Below are 22157 nucleotides of genomic sequence, written 5' to 3'. Positions count from 1 at the left end.
ATTACTCTGTACTGTCACAAGCCTTCAAACATACCTCTACCACATTTATTCTAATACGTGACAACTCTATGACTAATTTTCTCCATTTTACTGTTAACACTTTGAGTCAAAGGGTTATGTCTTACACTTATCCCACTACTGCCTAGCATGGTGCTTCAGAGGTATGCAGCAAAAGACTGCTTGCTATTATACATGCATATCAAGAAAGAGTTGAGAATTTTTCATTATTGTATTGCTCAGTGGAGGGAAAAGCACTGGAACATTTGACAGCTGTTATTCTGTCAGCTATGTGACCATCATTAGTGAGCCAGTGGAAGAGGTGATTTTTAATTTGTGAAATAGGAAATTATCTCAAAGTTATAGCTTGGCTAATAAATCATACTTGAAACTAATACTATTTCCAAAATAGAAACACAAATATACATACTAAAACTTTTCACTTCCACTTTTCAATTTTTAAGGAAATGTATTGGATTTTCAAGGCTTAAAAGAAATGAGAGGTAACTGGCATTACTGGAAATTGCTTGGATTTTTTTAAAACTTATCATAGACTTCTTGGAACTATTTAATGTATATTTAATGTTCACTGTTATAGTAAACCTACATTAAATCCTATTGGCCAAAAGCAAGTTACAGCTCTCCTCTGGTTGCTGGCCAAAGGGCTGGTAGATCAGCACCATGGACAGAGGAATGCTATGAAAAAGGTCTCTCTTAGGCAGTTCGTAAAATGAGGTCTGGTATCAGATGTACTACCAAAGCCACTTGTATGAAGGTACCTCTGGGAAGCATGCAAAGAAAGTGCCTCTGGGTTTGGGTCAACTCAGCGGATGGCATCTATAAAATAACCACACCTCCAAAATGTCTCTGAGTAGCATGAACTGCTTCGTTTATTGACCTATATTGATTCACTTCTTCAACCATCTGCTCTTTTGTTCTCAAGACATCAAAAATTTAATGCTTAAGTCAATGTAAACACCAAATTAGGAAATGTGGAAGACATTTGTTTTTACCCGTCCAGTAGCTATGATATTTTTTTCTTTGCAAACCATCTTTCAGACAAATAAGCTGTATAAAAAAGATGGTATTAAGGAATCCTGGATACTGTTGGTAAGGTTTTTTAATGGTATTAAAGAGTTGCTGTTTATTAGTAATACATTTTGATAGTTACAAATGAATTAGTATGATGTCTGGGATTTGCTTCAAAACAATCCAGGATCAGGGAAGTGGGTAGAGGTTTAGGGAAGACTAAATTGGCCATGAGTGGCTAATTGGTAAAGCTGGAGAATGAGAACATGAGAATTAATTCTCTCTGCTTTTTTATATGTTTGAAATTACCCATTAAAAATATTCAGCCATGTGTGTTATAGATGAAGCCATAAAAAAAAAAAAAAAGATTCCTGAGGCTCCTATGATTTTACCTAAGAAACAGTGAGGGGCAAGCCCTAGTATCCTCTGAGCTCTAAGGAAGCTAGGCTTTAACTGTCTCATGAAGACTTGAGAGTCTGTCTTGCTGAAGTCCACATGATGGAATAGGAAACTCAGATGTGCAAAAAAATCACTTTTTTCTGGAAGATGTCACAGGACAGCAGTTTCTAAAAAATGAAAACTTTTGTGTACCTTCCCTACAAGCAGCAGCTGGAGGCAGCCTGGAGTTGCAGGGATTGAGGCTGGGTGTAGCGAAGGGGTGCCTGGTTGGAACAGTGGATCCAAGGTCAATATACTAAAGTGAGAACAGAAACAGAACAAGACAAAAACATTATTTAAATATAAAGTGGATAAGATGCCAAGCACCTCAGGTGAGAGGAGCTAAAAAAATGCAGAGGGTGGAGAGATACAAAACAAAAACACACCTCAATATTTATCAGTGGAATAGGGGGACTATTAGGGGCTTTTCATACAGGAACCATGTCAGAAGCAAATAAGGAGCCAACAGGGAGGCTAGTGAATAAAGTAAGAAAAATGAATGTAAAAATGCTTCAAAATCTATGAACTGCACACGTGGGAAGATTGCTCAGAGGCTATGGACAGCACATGAGGTTGAAAGCATACCACGTGTGAGGCGCTGCTCTAAACACTTGGCGCAGATGGTTTTTTTAAAAACAGTCCTTCATTGAGCTAACATTCTAGTGGGGGAGCAAGATAAATGTATATGCCAATTATTTAAAAGTGTGGTCCTTTCACCGGGCTGTTTTGTTTAAACAGAAGAGTGTGTACGCCAATTCACTAGTCTCTACCATTCCCTATTGTCTTATACTCTGCCTAAGTTCAGTCACCTATGTTATCTGCCTGAGCCCCACAGACTTTTGAGTGTGTGACCCCTGCTTTCCAGTGTCCCTGAGCTGCTTGTGACACTTGCCTCTCCTAAAAGCACCAAATGGTCCAAGCAGCATATAAAAGACCCTATTCTCAGTTGAATCTGAATGTTAGGTTGCCTCTTTATATGAAGTAACCTTGGGCAGTCACATCACCTCCCTGAGATCTCAGTGTTCTCAGCTCTAAAGTGGAGGTTATCATATCTGCTTTCTGGATGTCTGTGAGGACTGCCTAACCAGCTTTTACTCTTTTGGATCTCATCCCTAGCATCACTTCTTCAAAGAAACCTTTCCAAACCCCCTGACTAGGTCAAAGCCCTCTAATATAAATATATTCTCAGCACCATGTTCCTCTTCTTGGTAGTACCTGCAGCAGTTAAAACTTTACCTTAGCTTGTGGCATTATCTGATTGTCTGCCCCTCCCACCAGCGTGAAAGCTCACCAGTGGCAGGGATTGTTTTTGCTCACCACCTATCACATGTCTGGCACAAAATAGGTGCTCTATAAATATTATTTTTTTAAAAATTAAAGAAAACTAAGCTGTGTAAAAACAACCCATGGCATATACTAGGCGCCCAACCGATTCTCTCTGACCCGCCCTCCCCTAATACCAGTTTCGTAAATGGTAACATTAGCCTCTGGGATGCAGGAATTTGCAGCGCAAGTTTTAACTAAAATTTTCTACGAGAAAGAAAAGTCTCCAAGCTTTGTTTCCTAACAGGCTATCTACCCTTTAGAACGGGGAGTTTTGTTTTGTCCGCTGATGTATACAGGTGCCTAAAACACTGCCTGGCACCTGATCAATTACAGGATGGACGGATGGGCGGGCTTAGCTCCGAATTTCTCAGAAGTTGGGAGACGTAGACGGCTCCTCCTGGCAGCAGAGAGGAAGCACGGGCTCTAGTCCCCGGCTGGCCACGCCGACCCTCACAGAGCCCGGCGCCTAAGAGGCCAGCAAGAGGCCACTCGCGCCGGCCCTGGGGAGTGGTCCGGACCGTTCACGGGAGCTCCGCACGGACAACCGGGGGCTGCGCCCGGGCCTCGGCGACGCTCCTGCCGAGGGTCGCCGTCTGCAGAACACACGCCAGCACGCGACCGACCCTGTGCAACAGACCGTCCGCCTTGTCCTTCCACCAAGCTAACGACTTTCCGCATCTTGTTCACGGCAGAAAGGACTTCGCACCGCCTGCCCAAAAACTCTGCTCCACCTCGGAGACGCCTCCCCGCCTCCCAGACTCATCGGCATAAGGTGCTCACTCCCGTTTTCCAAGCTGTTCCGCTCTCTGCAGCACCCGCAAAATGCCGCAGATGATCGACGTGTCCCTCCGCCCCGGGGAAGATCCTCCGCGCCCCTCCTCTTTCCTGAAGTCCCTCAGCGGCGAGTCCCTGCACTGCGCGCTCTCGCGAGAGTCCACCACGCAGCCCCCTCCCACCAGCCCCTCGCCAGCAAGGAAGCCTCCCCGGGACCCCGCGGCGCGCGGTCGCGGGCGGCGCATGCGTGGCCGCGGCTCCCAGCGCCCCCCGCGCAGCCGCGGGCGGAGCGGACTGGGCGGCGCGCACCGAACTAGCTGTACCCCCCGCGAGGCCTTGTTTTGTCCCCGCGGCTTCTCTCCGCTCAAAGGCTTCGCGGCCTTTCCTCGGATTGTGGAAGTTGCCGAAGGACTGCCGGGGCCGCCCTGGGCCGGGAAGAGCGCAGCGCTGGCCTGGGACACCGCCAGTCCCCAGCGGCCACCCGCAGCGGCCTGGGCGCGCGGCGGTGCCCAAGCCTCGAACCCGTGACCGGGTAGGGCCTGCGCAACCGGCCCCACCCACTCGGGGCCTCGCCTCCCAGGATCCCGATCCGGATATAGCTGACACACCCCCTCCCGGCTGTTCGCCTCCGCGCATCCTCCCTCAGCCGGCTTCGCTTGGTTTTCTCCCGGTCCTCTAGTCTCGCTGGTTCCGACATTGCACTAAAAGAGATGCACCCTGGAAAACCACATCGCGGGGACACATCTTGGAAAAGAGGCCTAGTTTTTGGACCTTTTGGTACATATTCACCTTTTCAAGGGCCTCGGATAGATTTGATTAATCAACCTGGAGTACCCTGCTCCTGCTGACACAACCGGTTTTTACCCGCCCCCTACCGTCCCACATTTACAAAAGCATTAAGAAGGGAGCCCTCAGGGTTTGGTTTATTGGAGTCTACTTTGAGCTAGACGTGAGGTTGACCCCCGGGTTGCAGCATGGCTGCATCCCTGGACCTTCAGATTGACGCGCCCCTGGAGGTTGAAGGATGCTTAATAATGAAAGTGGAAAAGGACCCCGAGTGGGCATCGGAGTCCATTCTGGAAGGATCGGATAGCTCTGAGTCTGAGACCCTTCGCAAATGCTTTAGGCAATTTTGTTACGAGGATGTAGCCGGACCCCATGAAGCTTTCAGTAAACTCTGGGAACTTTGCTGCCGTTGGCTGAAGCCAGAAATGCGTTCCAAAGAGCAGATCCTTGAGCTGCTGGTGATTGAGCAGTTTCTCACCATTTTACCCGAGAAGATTCAGCCGTGGGCACAGAAGCAATGTCCGGAAAGTGGAGAGGAGGCGGTGGCCCTGGTAATACATTTGGAAAAAGAGACTGGAAAACTAAAACAACAGGTGAGAGAGAATTTTCCAAATGTTTGTATTTAGAAAGAAGGGGCGGGTTAAGCAGATGGGCAGGGAAGCCGTGCAGGAAAAGTGCTTATTATGGAAGGATAAATGGTACCAATGAAAGCCCTTGAAAGTGAATCTACTTAAAAGGGGATCAGAATTTCATATTGAATGGAAAAAAAAAACTTTAGTTGAAATATTATCTTGCAGGTGAAACTAAACATTATGCACTTAAATATTTGTTTCAGATATTTGGCATGATGTTTCCCAAATTACGTGAGACAACAATACATTATGCTTCACAGGATTAGACTTTTGCAGTTGGATCCTAAAGAGGGCTGTTTTTGCAGAAATAAATAAAAGCAAGGATTTCATCAGTTATCCCAGCGTGCTCTCTGATCCTTTAATATTCTGATCCATATATGTCTTTTGCAGTGCCCTTAATGCCATCATCCTGTCACTCTTCTTTGGTTGAACTGCCAAATAGATCTTCATTTGTCAGTGGCTTTTAATGCTCTTCTGGTTGTTTTCAACTGCTCTTTCATTAACCTTGTAAAGTCCTGCAATATCTGCACTTTCACCTTGCACAGGATTTGCATTTGTGTAAAGATCTATCTGCAGGTTGCTGTCTTGGTCAAGGATAAACACTGGATGTGGAGATTCATTCTGTTTTCCGTTCACTAGTGAGCTTATTTGTGTTCTGATAACTTTTGATTCTCCATGAACCTAATAGATGTGAGGACTCAAATATCTGTTCTAGTAACAATGAGGCTCTGTATTTCACTTCTGCCAGATTTTCCCCCTCTGTATATTAATAGCACTCTCCTGTGCTGTTCCCTTGTGCCTAGACTTCTAGACAGTAATATTAACTCAGAGTCCTTAGAAACTCTCTTGGGAATGGAGTGAAATTTTCATTCCTGCTCACATCTTCTATCCCTCTTTGATATCTTTCTTGGGAAAATTTGGCCTTCATCTGGCCGTCTCTTCCTCCCTCTTCCCCTTACGGCCTTGGCTTTGTTTCCCAGGTTAGCAGTCCTGTGCACTTGGAGAAGCAAGTGCCCCTGGGAGCAGCATGGGAGGTGGCAGACTTCCAGCCAGAGCAGGAGGAGACCCAACCCAGAGCGCTGTCTCGCGAGGAAGCTGCAAGCCTCCACTCCAGACACCAGGAGCAGCTGAACCGGAAGAGAGAGCATCGACCTTTACCCAAGAATGGTGAGAACTCAGAGCATGCCCACTGCAGAGACCATGGCAGATTTATTTTGTGGCCCTAACATGGTGACTTGCTCCCCTCAATACATTTGGAAATAAATGGAATACTTGGGGAGAAAGACTTAGTTAACTTCAGGAGTTGGAAATATGTGCATTAAAGCAAAAGGGATCTTAGAGATGGAGTCTGGGAAAACTTGGATTGACCAGGCTGGCCTTGAGATCTGATAGTATCATTGAATAATCTCCCTTCTATAATCAGCTTGTGTTTTAGTCCTGTCATGTGTGTATGTGTATGTGTTCTCAGCTGGCCATAAACAACTTGAAAAACTGTTTGGAAAGGGAAGCAAGACACCTCTTTTCAAAAATTGACTCACATGTAAGGTGTCACAGAAAGTGGCTTATGAGAGGACTAAACCACAGAAAAGGGATCACTGATGTTCATAGCTGCCCTAGAACCAAGTCAAATACAAGTAAATGAATACCCTTTCCATCCTAGTCCACAGTGATCTCTCCATCCCTTGCAGTGTGGTGTCAGGCTTAAGGAGAGGAATGGAAAGATCACTGACCCTGCAATGAAAAGACTTGGGTTTATATCTTGTCTCTGACCCTGTCTCTATTTGATCATGGACAAGTAATACGAAAGGAGTATTAATGTTTAGAGGTTAAGCTGCTGGCGTTTAGAGACTAGTGACCTGGTTTTGAAACCTAGCTCTGCCATTCTTCTGAATGGCCTTGATCAGGTTACTTAACTTCCCAAACCCTCCATTCTGTCATCTGTAAAAGGAAAATAATAAGGTTGTTAGTGTAGATTAAATGAGGCCAATACATAGTAGTGTTCAATAAATGTTAGTTTCATCTGTTCCATAATGGCAAAATTATTTTCACACTTCAAATCTGTCTGATTTACACAATCCCTCACCAAGAAGCAAGATACACTATGTATCCCACCTCCTTATCCGTCCTGAAATTCATATTATGATAGAATGCATTCCAAATATAAATATTTCTAAATTTTGCAGTCTGTGGCGTTCATCAGCATTAAAGCTCCCTTTTCACATAGATTAGATGCTCTCAGTTATTTTAGTTAATAAGCTTAGTCCAACAAATGCATGGTGTTTCTGGATTTTGCCATCCCAGGGTGATAAGGAATTCCTAAAGTGGAGAAGTTTGTTTTCTTAAGGTACTTACAGGGGATATGGAGGACAGAAACCAGGTATCTCAGAAAGGTAAATTCATTCTAAAAGAAGACCTGTGATTTCAGCCATGTGTGTTTAAGGGAATAATGTGTTTCTGAGGAAATGATTCAGTTTGCTTCTGTAGAAAGAAGTGGAGCAAGCTTTTTTGCATTATTGGTCACAGTAATATTTAGTCTGGAAGTTTTCCCTAGATAGGGAGTACTTGAGTGAAAGTTAGACCATAGATTGAGCTATAAAAAAGTTTTTATCTATTCATTACACCTTTCAAGGGGCATATTTGCCTGTACTATCCAGGACTATATATCTGTATATGCTGACTTTTTAAGCATACTAAAAGGATTAATTTTTACTAGAGATTTCAAACTGATAATTCACATGTCAAGTCAAATTTGTTTTCTTTCACCCACAAAGAGTTTTGGTTTGGGGGTTTTTGTTTGTTTTTAGTTCCAAGGTTTAAGACTTTGGGTATTTTATGTAAAAGTCCAGATTTCTGGCTTCTCTTAAAAAAATGAGAAGCGCTGGCTATTCCATGGCCACAGTGAAGCAACTGGAGCTGAGCATTGGCTGTACCTTCCAATGGGACGTGTGCTCTCCAGTTCCCCACAATCCTTACCCGGAGCCTCTCATCATATGCTCTGCCTGCTCACTCCCTGAAAGCATCTGCGTTTGTGAGCCCTGGTCTAGGAGGTCATGGTTTGAAGCATTGTTCTGAACTCACTGAGAAAATGGTCAATATTTATTAGTTAGTTTTCTTATACATGCTCATTTCTTAAAAGTAGAAGCAGCATGGAAGACAAGTAGTGATTTTACAGCATCTTACTATGCTGATGGACAGTGACTAATGGGGTATGTGGGGGGACTTGGTGAAGGGGGGAGTCTAGTAAACATAATGTTCATCATGTAATTGTAGATTAATGATAGCAAAATAAAAAAAATTTTTTTTAAAGTAGAAGCAGCATGAATTAAAGGGCCAAAGCCCAGAACAGTAATCGTTTCTTTCCCTTCTTACAGTACGCCCTTCTCCCTGGGCCTCTGCTGACGAATGGAACATCATGGGTCCGGAAGTAACAGCCATACGACCTCCTGTTGGTTCTCAGGTAAATTGTAACTGTCCTCTCTGGCCTTCCTAGGGTATTCAGCACAATGATTTCCTGTGCCTTTGCTATGCTCAAACTTTTATATTCCCTCCAAGAGACTTTTTCTCCATTGTTCCTTTTCCAGAAAAGACTGGACCCAGCTTCTGATTAATGGGACTCCTTGTGGGATCATCTGTCTTATGATTCTAATGTCTCATTTGCCACATAATATACACTTGGTTCCTTGATTTTTAATTCCTCTTTAGGGCCCTTCTATGCTTCACCCATGATCATTCATACTTCACAGACCCATGTGGTTATCTTGGTAGTCATTGCTGTTAGTGTTGTTGCAGGGACCAGGGAAAGATGTCCACGTGGCAAGAGGTTCTTCCTACAAAAAAAGTGTGCATCCTGCTCACAGAGACCTCTACCAAGATGTTAGGAAAGAGACTGTGGGAAACATGGTCTCCCTGGGTAAGGATTCTTTCCCCTTTCAAGTAAAAAATTGGGAGATTTCTAATAAACTCATTTCTAGTGATCATAAAACAGTAATAAATATTAATACTTAAAGGACCTCCATGGGTTGTCTAATCATTTCTGTGATCTAGCTTACCAGACCTAAAAACCATTTATCTGTGTTTTCTTATCTCATTCATTCCTTTTTTCCAGTTTAAAAAATAATATGTATTCTTATAATTTAGTGATTAAAACACTGGAGAGGTGCTATAAATGACTGTCATATTTATATTATTTAAATATAAACTTATATCCATGAGATCAAAAGCTCCATAAAGTCACAGGGTCATTTTAGGATTTTTGTTCACCTGTAGTAACCCCAACACTGCACAGAGCCTCACACATCAGTGAGTGCCCAGCAGATAATTCCTGGAGAAATGGAAATCTTATAAATGGAAGGAAAAAAGTAATTTCAGTGTGATCACTTTGATAGCATGTTGTAAATTACTTAAATAGCACAAGTTTACCTGCACACATAACCACTGAAGTGTCCTTTCTGAAGGATATGTCATTTGCATTAACAGTAGGGATAAGTGATTCATTCATATGTAAGCTGCAAGTCAAAGACTACTTATAAATAAAAGTATAGGCCTAAAATTGCACTAACACACACTATAGATACTGTAGACGTGTCCAAATAGGGTAGCCACTTGCCATACATGGCTATTTAAGTTTAAATTTATTAAAATTGAAGTTAGAAATTGAGTTCCTCAATGGCAATACCCACATTTAAGGTAACTTAGTAGCTGTGTTGCACAGCACAATTATAGACCATTTCCATCATCACAGAAAGTTCTGTGGGACAACACTGCATAGAGACACTAAAGTATAGAGATTATAATATGGGCCTTGTCATATTGAATGAATAAAGATAAACCAACAATTATTTATAATTAGAAAACAATTAAAGCAGTTGGAAAAAATGACCAACTTAAGGGGACACTGATGACATACCAGTAACAAAGCACTCTTCCCAAAACAGCAGGCATCCCAGCCCTCTGCCTCCTTGTGCTCATGATTGATGATTCCTAACATTGCTTGGACATACAGCATCCAGACCTAGTATAATGCTGAGTTAGAGTCCTTAGTAAAATCGGACATGAGTGGGATAGGGGCTGTACTGTGAGAATTCAGCTCCAGTCCAGCACCTTCGCATGTAATTACATACAGAAAGACCCAGGCCCAGAGACACTGCCCTAATCTCTTATCATAGGTTGTAAACCAGTGGCTCATGGACTGAACCTGGCTTTTACACACATTTGGTCTTACACAGAATTTTAATTTAAAGTCCGTCTGTAAATCTGGATTCCCCATATCTCTTGAGCACCATGGGCCCACCGTCTCACACAATGACAGCTGACCAGAGCTGAATCAAGGAGGTCTTGCTGAACTGCCCTAGTTCACTCCAGCCGCCCCCTTGCTTATATTGTCTGCCTAGTCCTTTTAGGTAATTGAGCTTTCAATTATCCCTAAACTCCTCTCATGTAAAAATAGCAAATCTCCATCCCCCAGGTTCTCTCAGAAAGGATTTGATTTGATGTCCTACTGGAGAAGAATTCCTTGACACTTCTGTGTGTGTTTTCTAGAGAAGAAAACTAATTTTTTACATACCTGTTAGACATTAGACACTTTACAGATAATCATTTATTTAATATTCCCAGTATGTCTTTGAATATATTATTTCCTAGGAAACTGAGGCTGAAAGAGATTAAGAAACTTCCCCGGTCATAAGGTAAAGTAAGTGATAGAGCTAGGATTCAAATTTAAGACATGTTGATCTCTACAGTATCATAAGGTAACAAACCCTCGAAGTGTTTCACTATTCTTACATCTCTTTCCTATGATGAACCTTGTCAGATATATCTAAAAATTCTTCATTTCTCATCTCTCATGGCCCCAGTATGTGTGTGTGTCGGGGTGGGGAGTATAAGTAACAAATACTGGTTAGGAGCATACTGTGACCCTGACACAATGTTAGATGCTGAGATGGGATTGAAGGTGATAAAATACATGTTTCTTCCCTTAAGAACTGGGGAAAGAAGTACATATACGAGAAGTAAAATGATGACATAAGTTAGTAGATGACTGTGCTAAAGAACTCATGTACGAATAACTATAGTGTGCACTGTCATGGCTGAGGAAGGCTCTAGAAGAGAGGAGACTGGGACAAGACCTTTAGGGGATAGGTGTGAACAAGTGGTCCAGGAGAGCACATGACAGAAGATTGGGACATGCAGTAATGTCCTCTGTTTAACATGAAATATGTTTATTCTTTCTGTAGGAAGTATAGTGTCTGTATCTAACAAGATAGCCCCGTTAGAGCAAAGGAAGGAGACATGGACCACAGGTCTACAGCCCTCTAATAAAAAGAATATTCTGCGAAGCAGCTACATCAAGGGAAAGTCAGTTCATGCTATTCAGATCCCTGCAAGGAACGCAGCAAAAATGTGGAGAGAGCAGCAGCAGTGGGGCTTAGAAGATGAAAAAATAGCAGGTGTGCACTGGAGCTATGAGGAAACTAAGACTTTTCTTGCAATTCTCAGAGAGTCTCGCTTTTATGAAACACTTCAGGCTTGTCCCCGAAACAGCCAGGTGTATGGTGCTGTAGCTGAATGGTTGCGAGAATGTGGCTTCCTCCGAACACCAGAACAGTGTCGGACCAAGTTCAAAAGTCTCCAGAAGAGCTATCGGAAAGTAAGGAATGGCCACCTGCTAGAACCCTGTGCCTTCTTTGAGGACATGGATGCTCTGTTGAACCCGGCAGCACATGCTTCAACCACTGTTAAGGCAAAGAAGACTCTCTCTCCCCCCAGACTAAAAAGAATTGGTATCAGTGCTAAAGAACAGGTCAGTTTGGCAGAGGAAGAAGCCACAGAAGAATCTGATGGGGATGAAATGGGCGTTGAACTTATCCAGAAGTCTGAGATTCGTGGTGCCCCTGTCTTGTTCCAGAACCTGAGTGGTAAGAGCTGTGCTTGCTTTTTCTGGTATGAGAATGGATGATTTCTTGGAAGGAAGCATAGACCAGAAGTGGCCACACCTCGGGAGTGCTGTCGCACGTGCCTGGCCACTGACCACTGTGATCAACCACATGGTCAAGTACTCTTAGGTGTTCATCGCTGCCCCCATGCAGTCTGAGTGACAGCACTGAGTGGCTATGGAAGGTTCTTTCTCACATCAAAGCACAGCAAGGATACTGAGTAATTGGGGCCCGTGGAAGGAAGAAAATTTGAGTCAAAGGATTCTAAGGATCTGACATTATCTGAGAATTGGTATAAAGCAATCAACTGTATTAGATTATAGTAAGTCAAAGATACATTACTATGACCTTTAGGATAACCAGCAAAAAAATGTGTAACTAACAAAAAAATGAGTGAAAAAAATGAACACAAAGTAGATGACTCAAATGGAGAGAAACAGTAAGATGGTAGATGTAAATCCAAATATATTGTTAATTACAAACTTAAAAGACTAAGATAATCAGACGTTTAACAACTGTATGTTGCTTCCAAGAGATACATCTTAAATACAGGAACACAGAGACATTGAAATTAAAAGGATAGAAAAAGATGTACCATATGCCACATAAAACTGGTATTGAAATTTGGGGACTGGAATGTTCAGAACTAAATCGCCAATTCATATCTGTGTGACTGAGACACATCATAGAAGTACTTTGAGCTTTGGTTTTCTTGTCAATAAAATATGACTGAGAATACCAGAGTCGTGGTTAGTGTTAAAGGAGAGAATATTGATGACAGCCTTCTGTAAATGTTTAAGTGCAATAAAACATTGTTTGGTATCACTGCTATTGTAACATTTCTCTGTTCCACCTTATGAAAAGGTAAGTTGTTAGATAGAATGGAAAAATAAATCAGGCTAAGAGAGCTGGGAGTGTACCCATGCATTTACTTATTCAAAAGAAGTAGACCTCGGGAAAAAGATGGGAAGGTGATCTTCAGAGCATTTCATCTCAAAGTGGAGGAATCAAAAACTATGCTGGACATAGTTCTAGTTGTCAAGGAAGACTGACTAAAAAAATTGGAGGGGAAAGTTCCTCTTGGGTGTCTAGACCATTATTCATAACCATTTTGAAAAGACAGCTAAATTCTTAGTCCCATAGCGATGGCTGATTTGAAGGACTGCATTGTTACTCAGCCAAGTAAACGTTGAAATTAGTCTGTCAATTTCAATTCAAAAATCTTATTGGGATTTTGACTATAGATTCATTTGAGAATTAATAACTGTTACAACATGAGTCTTCCTTCCAGAAATATAATGTCTCCCCATTTTCTTTAGTTCTTTTGTCTTTCCTTAGTATAGATATTTTTTATATACACTTTCTTATTTTTTGCAAAGCTTATTCCTAGACATATAGTTCTTGTTCTACTGTGAACAGGAATAGTTTTTTTCTATTCCTTATATTCTGTAATGTATAGAGGCTACTACAGATACTTCTCTTTTATCTTTTAACTTTATCCTTGCATGGCAGGTGTGCACTGGGGCTATGAGGAAACCAAGACTTTTCTTGACATCCTCCAGGAGACTCGGTTTTATGAAGCACTTCAAGCCTGCCATCGGAAGAGCAAGTTATATGGGGCTGTGGCTGAACAACTGCGCGAGCGCGGCTTCCTCCGGACACCAGAACAGTGTCGGACCAAGTTCAAAAGTCTCCAGAAGAGCTACCGCAAAGTGCAGAATGGCCATGTGCTCGAGCCCTGCGCATTCTACAAGGAGATGGACGCCCTGATCAACTCCCGGGCCTCTGTGCCTACCCCCGGTTCCCCAGAGGAAGTGCCGTCACCCTCAAGGCAGGAAAGAGAGGATCTTGAGATTGAACCCCAGGAACCTACAGGCTGGGAACCTGAGGAGACCTCACAAGGGGCAATAGTAGAAGATTCTGGGAGTGAGAGAATGAGTGAGGAGGAAATTGCACAAGACTCAGAATACCAGGGATCCCCAGGTCTGCTGCAAAGCCCAAATGGTAAGAATCAAGGGATTAAAGTCTAAGAGAAGAGAAAATATGATCTACTGAACAGTCATTACATCTGGCATAATGCTCATGAGTATTTATTCATTAAGCAAATACTCGTGTGTCCTGTGCTATCTGAGGAGCAGGAGATAAGCAGTCAGTGACACAAAACCCCTGTTCTCGCAGTGCTTCTATGAGTGGGAGGCGCATACATTCTAGTGAATTGGTCTTTGGAGTCACAGCCTCATTTGTCCAGAGGAAGTCAAATAATGTTTTATATCCCCTGAAAATGCTTGGGGAGTAAGAACTGAGAAAAAACTTAGATGAAGAAGTTTTGGCAGTAAACTCAAGAAATAACTGAGAAATGCCTCAGTTATGTGTGATGTGCATGAGGAAAGGGTAGACAGAGAGAGACTTTATTCTGGTTCTCAGCAGCCCAGACTTAAAAGTTTTAAAACTAAAACCACTGTCTTCCTTCCCATACCATCCCTCTTCCCTGTTTCTTCCCACAGGTCATCCAGACTTAAAACTTTACAGATATTTCTGATGCCTTCTCTATCACTATGGATATCCAGGCAGATAACACTATTTCCAACTGTTGTAGAACTTCTGTCTGTCCCCTTTAGTTATCACAACTGCTGCCCTAGTTCAGTCTTTGTTGGTCTCCTGCCCAGACTATTGTAAAAGTCTCCAACCCAATTTTCTCCACCAGTCTTGTATTAAGTTTCCGCAGCCATCTGTCATCTGAGTCCTCTTTCTATGCTTACCTGTTATTATTTTCCTCCCAACACTCTATGCTATTCAAAATAAACATCACAGAAGGAACTTCATACAGATTCTCTCAGGTTGTATTTATGTGGGGAATTGGAGTATGAAGCTGAAATTGTTAGGTTCTGCATGACCCTATTTTTGATAACTCTGGAAACAGAACAAAGTCCTTAGTACCATCTCTTGTGAATTTCATTTTTTAAGTTGAGCTCCAGACCTGTCACCAAATTATCAGGCTTTACATGAGCCAACTGCTAGGCTGTGACTTCCTCCAAATCCCAAACAGAATACTTCAGAAGGGGTACTGCTAAATAAAAGATGGCATCATTAGGGCTTTTTACTTAATGAAGTGATTGACAGCTGCTCTCCTCTCCCCAACCCATGCTACAGCCACCCCTCTTGGGACAGAGAGTACAGCAATTTCCACTCAATGTGTAGAAGGAAGGTAACATTAACACTGGCAAGTAGAAATAAGATAGTATAGCAAAATGCTTAGGAACAAGGGTTTGGGAATCATACCTGGACTGGACCTAAGTTACACAGCTTGTGAAATAGTAATGGATGAAATAAAGCAATTATGGAATTTGCTTCAAAACAATCTGGGCATAGGGAGCAGGAAGTGTGTGGGAGTAGAGATGAAACAAGATTGTCCACGAGTAGGTTATTGTTAAGGCTGGGTAAGTGGTTCATGGAAGTGCACCATACTGTCTCTATGTTTGAATTTTCCATCATGAAAGGTTAATACAGAACCGCACAGTTCATAAGTGCACAGGTGGAATCAGAATCAGCTGTCTGATTCCAAGCGTATGTCTCTTCACTGTATCATCTCTCTGTCCAGAAAACTTCTTGGAAAAGCTGGTGAATGTGAAATGTAGATAGATGAGTGAGGAGAAGAGAATTCCTGTTTGGGGAGCAGTGAGAATTGAGATTTGGATTCATGTGGTCTGTGAGACAGCCAGAAAAACAAAGTGATGGGAACTTTTGAGAGAAGAAGGAAATATGGTTGGGCGGGATATGATGATGCACTGATGAACTCAGAAGCCAGTAGGGGAATTTGGACCTGATCCCAGGACTCTGCTCTGACCACTAGTGTGGCACAGTGTCTTTAGTGTGCATGGGCACATTTGGAGGCAGGAGAAGCTAGGGTGGGACTGTGAGAAGGTAAGCGTAGGTGCTCCCATGCTCATCAGGATATGGATGGAATAATGGCTTGGCTCATAATTCAACTGAGGAAACATTTCCAAAGGCCTACTTTTTACTGGGTGTTACTGACTGAGGGACTGAATGAAAATAAGGCATGAAATAATAAATCAGGGAAGAGTAACAGACCTGAAGCCTGTGAAGTATGTGGGGATCCTCACAAACGAAGCCTTGTAAGCCATGTTATGTATGTTAATACAGGACTGGTCTGAAATGTTTGTCTTTTTTTTTCCAGATTTTGAAATTGGAGATAGTATCAAGGAGGATGCAATGCAGATAATATATAAGGACATGGAGCAGCATAGGGCATTAATAGAAAAGTCTAAAAGGGTTGTTTCCCAGAACACTGATCCAGGTAAATATCAGAAAAAAGAATGCATCTCAGGAAGACAGTGGGACAGCCTTCAAGGAATCAGACAGGGAAAGTTGAAGTCTCAGCCTAGAGATTCAGGGAAAGCAGTGGTGCCTCCGAGGCCTCTCCCGGGGAAGAGGTCCTACAGACTCCTCACATACGGGGAGAGCTTTGGGAGGAGTGCCCATCTCATGTGCCGGGTGACCCACCAGAAGGAAAATCCGTGCAAGTGCAGCATCTGCGGGAAGTGCTTTGGGAGAAGCAGGAGCCTCATCAGACACCAAAGAATCCACACCGGAGAAAAACCTTTCAAATGTCTTGACTGTGGCAAGAGCTTTAATGACTCCTCAAACTTTGGTGCTCACCAGAGAGTCCACACGGGGGAGAAACCCTACCAGTGTGGAGAATGTGGAAAGTGCTTCAGTCAGAGCTCAAGTCTCATCATACATCAGAGAACCCACACTGGAGAGAAGCCCTACCAGTGTGGAGAGTGTGGGAAAAGCTTCACCAACAGCTCCCACTTCAGCGCCCACCGCAGAGTCCACACTGGCGAGAATCCCTACAAATGTGTGGACTGTGAAAAAAGCTTCAATAACTGTACAAGATTTCGAGAACATCAGAGAATACACACTGGAGAGAAGCCCTATGGATGTGCCCAGTGTGGCAGACGTTTCAGTAAGAGTTCTGTTCTTAGCAAACACCAGGAAGTTCACGTGAGGGAAAAGCCCCTGCCGCTCCCCCAACCCGCGAGTCCCCCAGAGGTCCCCCCCAAGGGGAAGGTGGATGAACTCAGGAAAACCTTTTGATTACGAGCTCTTCTCTTCCTCCATGTCCCCTTAGACATTTTACCTTAATCTCACTCTCGAAAGCAATCTTTTCTTAGCTATGAAGTGTATAAATAAAGACTCGGATCCTGTTCTCACCTCTGCCTCTAACTTACCGATGTGTTCCTCTCCTGTGTGTCTCAACTTCTCCTCGAGCCAAGTGGAGGGGATGCCCTTTCCAAGTTTGGACTGAGATTTTCTTCAGGATGTCGAGGCCCTGCTAAGTCCAGCAACAGTCAGGATCCTTCAGTGGGGGTGAGTTGTTTTCAAGGGGAGAGAAAATGCTGAAAAGGTTTTTTTTTCTTTATCTACCACATGAGATCCTGGACGCAACTTGATCACAGAGCTTCATGTCTGAGTAGGACTTTAAGCAGTCTGATCAGAACTGCATCAAATCCATCTTGGTTTTGAGGATACTCAAAAAGGAGAGTGAAGATTTCACAGCTTCTACCAGAAGTCTGTTGCAGTGTACCTTTTTTGTGGCAAGCAGTTGATCCCCAAAGCTAGGATAGACTCCCCGTGTTGTCGCTGAAATCTTGTTACTAATGCCATGCCCACAGCGATGAGAAGCAGCCGACACCCGTCATCTGTACCCCGACCTCTCTGTACCTGAAGACCGACACCCACTTGGCTGCTGCTTCTCCAGCCTATAAATAGTCCACTTCCTTTTCCTGCTTCTCCTAGTCCTACACTTACCTCTTAATTGTTCTGGGTGCTCTTGTCTGACCCCTCTGAACTGCTGTGCCCTCCTCAGATTGAATAGGATGCATGCTCATGGTGTGCCTCATTAAAATAAAGTAGAATTTTAATTCAGACACATTCTGGTTCTATAACCTCTCTGGTTCCTACCCAGAACATGACTGGTATGTTGGTGTATTGTATGCCTCCCAAACCACACTTTAATGTAATGTTATATAATAGTATTCTAAAATGCAAGAGGGAAGTGAGGTTGAAACCTGAAACATTTGGTATTTCTAAGACCAGTCGGACCCCTGAGGTGTGCTTTAAATCACATGCCACTGAGTTCAGAACACTTCCAGGACTGTTTGCTAAATGTCCAGTTCTCTTCTCTGAGGCTTCTAGTCCCTCTTCCTCAGACCACAAACCTAACGAGCCCTGAGTAATTTATACGACTCCATCACTTACTGAGTGAAAGTGAAAATACTTACAAAAACTTCCCATCCAGAACACTGTTTTTGTTTTCCTCGTTTACCTTTTTGTCTGAAAAATATCTTTGATACCCACCTAGTACTAGGCCAGCAAACACAGAAGGAAGAGTTCAGGTGGGGGAGGTAGTCAGCTCAGTTCTGGAAGTTACGGGGGAGACCAGGGAATTCATCATGCAGCTGTTTGCTCTGGGATGAGGCCGGTGGCATTCACACCCTTCACACACATGTGACCGGCAGTGGCTTCGCACGGGGGAGGGGAAGCCGTAACTTCAGTGGGAAAGAACCAGAGGCAGGGCTGTGTGTGTGACCTGACCTCTCCTTCCCACTGTTAGATGCTCTATTTATTTGAAGACACCTGGATATAATACTTCTCCTTTGCATATGCTTGAATCTTTTGAAACTCGTTTGGCAGTATACCAAGAAGCATAGGCAGCATAGAAAGAAATCGAGTCCAGCATGTGGTGCCAGAATAGGGTGTTGGCCTATCAGAAGGCAGGTGACTCAGGTAAACATTGATAAATGTTTCTGATTTACATTTGTTGGAAATGTCATGATTGTTCCCGTCTCAGTAGGTCGGTTTCCTCTGCATTGTCTGAATTGTAGACTCATACTGGTAAGTGCAGTTAGCGTGCCCAGCGCAGTAAGGTATATGGTGTCAGTGGGTGTGTGCTTATATTGTGTAGATGTTCTGGAGTCCAATGCTAGAGAAGATGCACATAAATAGAAATCACTCCATAGTAATATTGGTAATACTGATATTGATTGATAATTATGTTGAAGCATGATTCAGGAAAGTAGATGAGTTATTCATAAGTATTTATTAAGAGCTGATTGTGTAAGGCTGTGTTCTAGGCACAGTGGGGGATACAAAAGTGAACAAAGGCATGGTGCCTGTACTCAAAGTAACTTACATGCTAGAGGAAGTACTGCAGCAAAAGTGAGGCCAGTCACCTCATGTCATCTACCAGGGTCAGTGATGCAGTCATGAGAAAATCGTGTCCCCTTGCAAAAGAGTCTTTCTCATTGCCTAAAATGCTGTGCCTCTGTCTCTCAGACATCCCAATGGCAAGATACGCTCCATCTCCATATGAGACTGACTCTGTTTCCGTCTCCTATGTCTGGGAACGAGCTAAAGTGGAACTTCAGTTCCCCTACCACATTCCTAATTAGAAAAGGGCTGTTTGGACATGTATGTACCTCACTTAATGAACTTTGTCTCTGTTCTGAGGAAGTAGAAGGTCATACCCATCATCTTAGGCCAAGACTACTTACATTTTATCTTTTTCAGCTGGAGCATGAAAGTCAAAATGAATAATGTGTCATTTATATCACATAACGTTGTTTTTATGAAGGTGCATAGGAAAAGGTTTTGTTCTAGGCCTCAGAACCAGGGAAAGCTCTCATCCTAAGCAAAAAAAAAGTTACCTAACAAACACTGTGATTTTTATAACTTAAAGCTTTTCTCTCTTTGTTCTGCCTGCTGGAGAACTCAACAGAACCTACAGCCCACCTCAACCCACTACCTAAAACCTGTATTTATTTAATCCTATCTTATTTCTTTGAAAATTGTCCCAAATCCTATATTTAAAAAGTAACTATTTTTTTTAAATGTCTACAAATAGACATTTTATTCTCTGATACCTTACCCAAGGCACTTTGGGAACTGGCTTACATTCCCTGCCTACGCATGCTTTATTGTTCCCACAAATACCTCCAGTTCCTACTGGTGGCTCTATTAAACATACAACCTAATTTATTCATAAATCTTCTTTAAAAAGGAAAACTTCATACATATTCTTAAACAGCTCAGGGCAGCCTGCCATGGTGGAATGAGCATTAGACCAGAAGCCAAAAGAGACACATTTTAGTCTTGTTACTGCCACTTACTGAGTGTTGTTTGACAAACCATATCCTCTCTCTGGGCCTGAATGCCTTACATTTAAGAGAAGTTACTTGACTGCCAAGATTGCTCCAGCTCCGGTGTTTGTGAGACTGTGGGGCATGGTGCAGATGAAGAGGTTATAAGACCGGGCTGCGCGGCCTGGCTCCCTGCTGCGTGCAGCCCCTGGGCCACCCTGGATCCATTTCCTGCTTTGGGAAGAGGGACACTGCTTAGGAAGCAGTCCAGCAGCTTGCTCACTAAGGAGGAAGGACAAATGGTGTGTGTCCAATACAGGTCCTTGTGCTCAACAGCAGGCAGCCCCTGAGACACCTCGCGGCCAACAGCGGGTGGCTGCAGTGAAGGAAGCTGTTTTGAGGTCTGGTGCCCGGTGACAGACACGACTGAACCATGAGGGAGCTGGGGAAGCCCCAGATGCAAGGAGTGGCTGAGTGACATGTAGCTGTAAGCTTTGTCTCTGTCTGAATGCATTCCAAGTGTAAATGTGTATCCATTCATTGTTTTATATTAATGTTCACTTAGATGTCTCCTTGAAAACTTGTATGTGAAATAAATGTCTAAAAGAAATGACTCCCATTGGTTTTGCCATAATTTGAAGGATGTTGTCTCTTAAGGGAAAAGATAACTTACTTAAGAGGTAATAAAAGCTCACCCTATTAGTAGCTAAGGAGAAATCCATCTCCTGCCGGTTCACTACTCCCCCCACAATCGGCAGGGAGTCCTCAGCTTTCCTGTGCAGCGCCGCCTGTTTACCAAAAACATCACCTCTAGCATAACTAGTATTAGAGGCACTGTCTGCCCAGTGACTCACGTTAAACGGCCGCGGTGTCCTAACCGTGCAAAGGTAGCATAATCACTTGTTCTCTAAATAAGGACTAGTATGAACGGCTAAACGAGGGCTTTACTGTCTCTCATCTGTAGCCAGTGAAATTGACCTCCCCGTGAACAGGCGGGGAGCTGTCCCGATAATGGTTGGCTTTAATTCTAGGGTGGAATTAGCACATATTTCATGTATTCCGGGTGAGGCACTCACCCACAGCCTTTCATGGTGTAACAAATATTGGCAATTTCCACAGAGAACTGGTGTTGCCTTTGATTTACTGTTTTGGTTTAAAGAGTTCCAGTGGCTTCCATTTAGCCCCTCTTCCCATAGTAATTCCAGCTCCACGGGTCCCAGAGGCAGTGTAAAGATTTCACCACTTGATAAGGCTACATCTCCAACTATCCTGGCAGGAACTGTAGGAAGAACCACAGGATGGGTTTAGAGAGCCAGTTCACCTACACATGAAGTCGATCCCAGGCAAAGTGCATCTCACCTGGACTTCACAAGCCTCAGCTCTGTGCAGCCGACTGCAGTAGCAGCCAAGGTCCTCAAGAATTACAACTGCTCAGAATATCTAGGAGTCCCTGTGAGTCTTCTGTATATTCCTTTAGTAAATGGTCACAATCTTTGGAGGAAGTGAAGATAAAGGCTCATAAATTAATGTGGTATCAGAGTTCTTCACAAGACTACCTGACCCCCACCTACCCACCATTCCTTCACAGAGATTAAGGTTTGTGAACTGACTCAGGTCTGACAATTAGATAAGAGACTTTGTGAGGGGGAAAAAGAATCTCTAAGGGCTACAAATTTTCAATTCCTATGAACCAGTGAGGCAATTAGACTCTATGGGAGGAGAACAAATGCTTTGTGTTTCAAGCACCAAAAAGAATACAGCCAGTCACAACCCCAAACTCCACAATGGATCTGGGGACTTGGAGGGAAATAGTGTCACCAGCTTCCGAGAAAGGTGAATACCTAACCCCAGAGGAGGCAGGACTCACGGCCTTGAGGACAATGGTGTGGGCAGGAGAACCAAGACCTGCTAGGCCTCAGCCCTGGGGCGTAGAACCCAAGAAGCACACATGTATGCCTGGCGTGGAAGCTGTGGGATTGTCGGGGCAGGACCCCGCCTTCAAGTCACGGCCAGGGCCTAGACACGCGTGACTTAGCTGTAGCACTTACCACCCCTAGGGACCACTTTCAACAGCAGCAGCA

At 43.5% G+C, this 22157-nt stretch overlaps 1 protein-coding gene across 1 annotated transcript; it reads left to right on the top strand.

The window, feature by feature from the left end:
* The first annotated feature begins 4535 nt into the window (after nucleotides 1-4535).
* Nucleotides 4536-20700, top strand: ZKSCAN2 (zinc finger with KRAB and SCAN domains 2). Its single transcript, XM_036916901.2, has 7 exons — nucleotides 4536-4943; nucleotides 5963-6149; nucleotides 8354-8439; nucleotides 8772-8892; nucleotides 11216-11896; nucleotides 13427-13918; nucleotides 16110-20700. The coding sequence occupies exons 1-7, from the start codon at nucleotides 4539-4541 to the stop codon at nucleotides 17030-17032; spliced, it is 2895 nt and encodes a 964-aa protein (XP_036772796.2). The 5' UTR covers nucleotides 4536-4538; the 3' UTR covers nucleotides 17033-20700.
* Nucleotides 20701-22157: the final 1457 nt, after the last annotated feature.

The sequence above is a fragment of the Manis pentadactyla genome, chromosome 10 (assembly GCF_030020395.1).
Source record: "Manis pentadactyla isolate mManPen7 chromosome 10, mManPen7.hap1, whole genome shotgun sequence".
NCBI lineage: Eukaryota > Metazoa > Chordata > Mammalia > Pholidota > Manidae > Manis > Manis pentadactyla.
This window is presented reverse-complemented; position numbering and strand designations above follow the sequence as displayed.

Bases quoted from the DNA above. Each gene is read 5' to 3' on its own strand.
- ZKSCAN2 (XM_036916901.2), top strand. From the start codon at position 4,539: ATGGCTGCATCCCTGGACCTTCAGATTGACGCGCCCCTGGAGGTTGAA. The intron at 8,893-11,215 runs GTAAGGATTCTT...TTCTTTCTGTAG, and splicing joins GGGAAACATGGTCTCCCTGG to GAAGTATAGTGTCTGTATCT. The intron at 11,897-13,426 runs GTAAGAGCTGTG...CTTGCATGGCAG, and splicing joins CTTGTTCCAGAACCTGAGTG to GTGTGCACTGGGGCTATGAG.